This window comes from Pelodiscus sinensis, chromosome 5 (assembly GCF_049634645.1).
Source record: "Pelodiscus sinensis isolate JC-2024 chromosome 5, ASM4963464v1, whole genome shotgun sequence".
Classification (NCBI taxonomy): Eukaryota; Metazoa; Chordata; order Testudines; family Trionychidae; genus Pelodiscus; species Pelodiscus sinensis.
The window spans coordinates 75,558,620-75,564,619 of record NC_134715.1 but is presented as its reverse complement, the minus strand read 5'-3'; the positions used below and the strand labels follow the sequence as shown (position 1 = coordinate 75,564,619).

Below are 6,000 nucleotides of genomic sequence, written 5' to 3'. Positions count from 1 at the left end.
TGAAGGCAGACATAAGAGAATCAAATCCAGATATTTTCCACTAACACACTAGACCAGTGGTCTCCAACCTTTTGGGGCTGCCGGGCGCCCGGAGGTGGGGCCGTTCACACGCCGGGCACCTGGGGGCGAGGTCAGAAATGCACCTGGGGGCGGGGCCGGAGCTGGCGCCACCCATGCGCCGCACTTCTGGGGCTGGCGCCATAACTGTGCTGCACACCTGGGGTAGGGCTGCCCATACACCATGCGCCCGGGGCTGGAACAGCCCAAGTTCCATGTGCCCGGGATGGGGCTGCCACCGCCCATGCGCCGTGTGCCTGGAGCCGGAGGCGCCCATGCGCCGCACGCCCGCCCCTGTGCCATGCGGCCGGGGCTGGGGCCAACTAACTGCTGCGTGCCCGAGGCCAACACTGACCACGTGCCCAGGGGCTGGAACCGCCCATACGCCACGCGCCCGGGGCTGGCCCTGATCACTTGGCAGGTGCACAGAAATGGCACCGCGTTGGGGACCACTGCACTAGACCATAGTGGACAGTTATTCATTACATACAAATCAATATAATTAAGAAATCAACACATTGAATTCAGTTTCACAAATATTCAGTTACAATAAGTTGTTTAATATCACTTCACTTGGACAATAAATACGATCATTTCCAGGAGATCAAAATGCAATTGTTTAATTTAACTATTTAGAAAGATGAACAATGAAAGATTTCACAACACAATTTTTATTTACATGATTTACTGTGTATATTTTTAATATCAGCTTGCAAAGCTGCACAAGGAGGTATCTCTAACCTGACAAAGCAGAATACTGAGAAAAATGTGTCTTTGATCTGGAAGCAGTGCATTTTTAATAACTGAAATCATTTCAGGTTAATGTTGTATGGTATTATTAATTAATTAAGAAAATCACAAAGGCTGCATATTTTACTGATTAGTCACTGCTGAGTGAAACATTTTGAAAGACGGTACTAGTACTGCTGGAGAGAAAGTGCCTTTTAAATTAATGACCCTTCTTAAAGCATGAGGAAACCACTCAATGCCAACAGATCCATCTGTAGCAGTAAGTTATTTATGAATCGAAGTCCAGGCTGCTACATACGGTTCTACCCTCTGAATATAAATAACACAAAAATAAGCTTCTATCAGATATGATCACTTTCATTGCTGCAAAACCTGATGATAAAAAGTACAGATATTGCACCTCAAGCAATCATTAATGAAGAAAGTGGCACTTCTGTTTTTTGGTCAAGTGAACTTGGTTTTCTTCATTTTCATTCTCAAGACAATCCAAAGGTATAATAATACTTCTTAAAGTATTTAACATTCATGAAGTTAACTTTTAGAAGAATGTGCATGCGAAACAGAGCACCAACGTATTCTGTATATTTATTCATTAGTGAAAATTTATGAAAAACTAAATGTTTAAACATGAGTTCTAATGGTAGTTGTCATAATTGTAATTAAAAAAATAAAAGTTTATGAATTAAAGTTTGATCAAAGCTATGGTTCAAAAAGCAAAATTTTATACATTCTGTGAAAAATCGCATTTCCTTCTAGTGCATAAGTCCATGTCTGCAGTTACGCAGCTGCGATAGAGGTATCATCAACTTGTCGACCTTGTGGCTTTAAAGAAAAAAAGTCAGTTTACATATCCATAAACGAACAGGATGCAACAATGTATAATCAGTGCTGTAACTTTCCTAGCATCAAAGTATTTCTAATGGCAGCACAAAATATTGTGATGTTCTCTACATTCAAGTCTTCTAACGCTCCCAACTTCCTGTATAAGCTTTCCAGGGCAGAAACCATATCCTTACACATGTGTGTACAGCACCTAGCATAAGGCCTGACCATGACTGGAGTCTCTTGGTACTACTGCAATACAAATTCTACACTGATAATAATTCTGATGACAAATACTTGCAGGAAGCAGGAACAGCTCCAGAAAGTTCTAAGATAAGTTTCAAGTGGGGTCCTTTGGGAAAAGGGCTAGAGGAATAGCATAGCTGTGCACAGGAGTATACAGGAAAGAACAGGGGGATTCCGATAACCTCAGAGAAGAGAAAAAAGGAATTAAAAACTCTTATAAATGCTCAGAACTATTTTCCCTGGAGGGAGCATATCAAATCTCTGTTTTGACCTAAAAGCAAGTCTTGATAACTGATTGACAGTGAGTATAAATACTAAATTCCACCTAGCCTTCTTAGCTGCAGTAAAACTGGAGGAACGCGAAGCCTGCTTCAAGGGATAAGAGGATTATAGATGTTCAAACAAGACTCTCTCAAAGACATAAAGGAACACTTCAGGCCTCTCACTCATTGCTTATGCTCCAATAGGAAAGGTTAACATAAGATCCTGTAAAGGAAAGACACAATGCTAGCTAGCCCTGTTTTAAGTGAAAGGCTTTAAAGTAAGTTGGAAAGGGCCAGAGATTGCATGAAACCTGTCTGCCATGATGGGATGAAATAATAATGTTTTCATATCTGAGTAGCTGCAACACTGTAGCAAGTCTAGTATCATAAATGTCATTTGCACTTAAATCTTCTACTCTAATAGTAATTTAGGTTTGGAAATATTCTGTACTGTGATGAGTTTTAGGGTTTTATGAACACCCACATTTCCCTTTCTGCAATCAATTCTGACTTGAGTAATATAAATATAATATGGGGTGTCAGATAAGAAATGAAAATTTGGAAATATTCTAACCAAATATAGTTCCACCAATATTCAAATGCATGCCAAATTTTAAATTGAAGCTTTAATTATTGAATTACTATTATCTTTCTAGACCTAACACATTACTCAGAACAAAAATGTTCTGCAAAATGGGCAATACACTGCAGCTATGAGGAGAACCATAACTCAGGAAAGTAACTCTGGTTGGTTTTATGGGCAAAGTTCCTGTTGCTCATACAGAGCCCTGGCCAGCATTGTGTAATGCCTGAGCAGATTGCTGCACCCACACAGAGCCCCGGTGAAGTCCACAGGCCTCCATGTATATACAGCATTGTGCCTGTGCATCCTAAAGCAAGTAAAGTCTGCTCTCAAATGAATTGTCCACTCAGTTAGTGCAGAACTGGGGCTGTCCTTCTCAAAAGCAAAATAAATCCCAAGTTAGTTCTGGAAGAATTCATTCATAATATAAATAGACCAAAAGCCTTCATTAGAACTGTACCTTTACAAAAATGTGCGTTGGTATGAATCGTCTGAGCAACTGATTAGTGAAGTTTGGGAACCGCAGCAAGATGATATTAAGAGATGGTAACTGTTGATATCCAGCCATGAGAGGGTAGAAGTTATATAGTATTTCCTGCTGCGTGCCAGGAAGGATTCGCAATCGTATCTAAAATCATAAATAATTCCAGGAAAGAAAGCTGTTTTACATATGTTAAACATCTGCACACTCCAAAGTTAAACATTATTCTCTTAACTATTCCCTTTAATCAATTAGACTAAAAGCACTATTAAAGGTATTATAGTCCTTTCTTTTCTACCCCGTTTCACAAACTGAATCATATGGTCAACATGCATTTCCTTAGTCTATCCAGAAAGACATACCGTAATTAAACATTCTTAAGAAGATTTTTAGTCCTCCTAAGATTAACAAAAAAAAAGTTTGGCTGCGCATATTCCTCCAGATATATTGCTCATTCTTCAGTTCACCAGATCTTAAGGATATGTATTTACTAAATAACTCTAGGGCAATATGATCGGATAATAGCAAATGTGATAGTAATAGGGTTGCCAAATGGTTTAACCAAAAATACCAAAACTCTCCCCCCCGCAAAAAAAGGAGGAGACCAAAGTTGTTGAGATGAGAAAAAAAAAAAAAAATAGGACCCCGACAGCAGATAAGCAAAAAAAAAAAAAAAAAAAAAAAAAATTAGCATGGCCTCTTTAAGAGGTTTTTTTTGCCAGCAGCCATTTTGTTTTTCTGTACCAGCAACAAGACATGCCCCTGCAGAACCAGGTAAGTCAGGGGATGTGGGGGGGGGAGGGAGCTGGAGAGACAGGAGCTGGGCCCAGTTGCTGAGTGTGTCGTACGGTTGCTAGGTGTTTGGTATTTTCGCCTCCTGGCAGGCAAAAAAAAAAGTTACAAAGAAACAGAAGATACTGGATATTTTAGGTGTCCAGTATTTTCTGAATTTTTTACTGGATAGGAGATGAAAATACCAGACTGTCTGGGACAATACCGAACACCTAGCAACCCTAGATAGCAAGCTAATGGGCTATCACAAGCTAACATTTATAAGTCTATCACTCACTTCGGGTAGCCCATATTTGTTACAGTGTATTATGTTTCTTTGCATGTCACCTGATTCAAAAGGACAAGAGAAAATTTCACAACCCATGTTTTGGCAGAAACTGAACTGGGTGACAGATTTGTTACAATTTATTTATTTTTAATATTTCTTTTACTATTTTATAGTAAAGTTACATTAAAAATAACATTTCATATTTAAATACAATTTGTAAAATTAAAATAGTGGCTTTCAAGCTTGGTCTGTGGACCTCTGGGGAGTCTGTAGATTATGTATAAGGAGTCCGCAAAAGTTTATCATCATCACAGGAGGGAGTTTTTCAAAACTTGGGGCTCAAAAACTCTAAGATTTCCAAAGAGGCCAGCACTTCCATTTGAAGTCTATTAAAATAATTTAACAACAACATCAAAAGTATCATCCCACTGTAGTGAGAGAGAGGACATCTGTACCTGTTTAAGACCAGAAAACATGAAGGCATCACTTGGCTCCACTGATATTTCTACATCCTGGACTAGACTTGTCTTGTTTTGCAGATGATATCTGACAGGTAAGGATTCTCTGACTCGACCAAATGACGGCAGATCTTGGGAGACAAATGGAATGAATGCAAAGGTTATATAATCTGATAGGACGATAAATTTCTTGATTTCACATATGAAAAAAATCAAGTTTGACTCAATAAAAGTAGAAATCTGCAGAAAGTGGCACAAAACATATTTAAAGTACATTTGATCAGATGCTTCAGGAATAGATCATTAAAATATGTTATAAATTAATCCGTGGCAATAAAGGACAAATGCCTACGGACCAATGTCTGTTATGACTTTCACAGCCTTGATTGAGCATGCCACACATACATCCTAGGGCTAAATATTTCATGCATATTAGTATTACCTGTATTAACATGGAGTGGAATGCTCTCTACAATCACATGTGGTAAAGTGATCACAGTACAAACAACAGGAACATTTTCCATAGCTGAACTCCTATCAAAGAAAACCACAAAGGTAGACTGATTTATATTCTTGACATCAAATCACTAAACCAACAGAAAACTGGGATCAAGAATCAAACGAACAAGCAATATTTAGTCATCTTAACAGTTCAAAAATGAGAAAAATGTTAGCTGGATGTTTTTATTATAATAATCTTGTAAAAAGATGTTAAAATCTAGAGAAGACAGAGATACTTTCTAATATCTGCTCTAAAATACAAATCCATATATCAAGATGGGAAAGATTAGGCTCATTTTAGGGCTGTTAAGCAATTATACAAATATTTTAATCACGCTGTTAAAAATAATCAAATGCCATAAATTTAAATATTTTGACTTTTTTACATTTTCAAATATTTTTATTTCAATTACTATACAGAATACAAAGTGCACAGCGCTTACTTTATTCGGATTACAAATGTCTGCATTGTAAAAATAGTATTTAATTCACCTAGTACAAATACTATAATGCAATCTCAATCATGAAAGTGTAACTTACAAATGTTCAATTATGTACAAAAATAACTGCATTCAATGTGCTAAAGATTCATATATCCCTTCATGCCTCAGCCATCATTCCAGCAGACATGCACCCAGGCTGATGTCAGTTTCTGCTTGATAATGACCCAAAGCAGTGTGGATTGATGCATGTTCATCTTCATCGTCTTGAGTCAGATGCCACCAGCAGAAGTTTGATTTTCTTTTTTAGTAGTTTGGGTTCTGTAGTTTCCACGTCAG

At 38.0% G+C, this 6,000-nt stretch overlaps 1 protein-coding gene across 2 annotated transcripts in view; it reads right to left on the bottom strand.

The window, feature by feature from the left end:
• Positions 1 to 596: 596 nt before the first annotated feature.
• TRAPPC11 (trafficking protein particle complex subunit 11) overlaps positions 597 to 6,000 on the bottom strand; it is a 49,574-nt gene continuing 44,170 nt past the window's right edge. For both annotated transcript variants that reach the window (XM_006130162.4, XM_075930277.1), the window contains exons 27-30: positions 5,163 to 5,254; positions 4,718 to 4,851; positions 3,182 to 3,349; positions 597 to 1,629 (exon numbers count right to left, since the gene is read on the bottom strand). In XM_006130162.4, the coding sequence (XP_006130224.2) occupies positions 1,585 to 1,629; positions 3,182 to 3,349; positions 4,718 to 4,851; positions 5,163 to 5,254 (439 nt within the window). In that variant the 3' untranslated portion in view covers positions 597 to 1,584. The remainder of the gene's footprint in view (positions 1,630 to 3,181; positions 3,350 to 4,717; positions 4,852 to 5,162; positions 5,255 to 6,000) is intronic.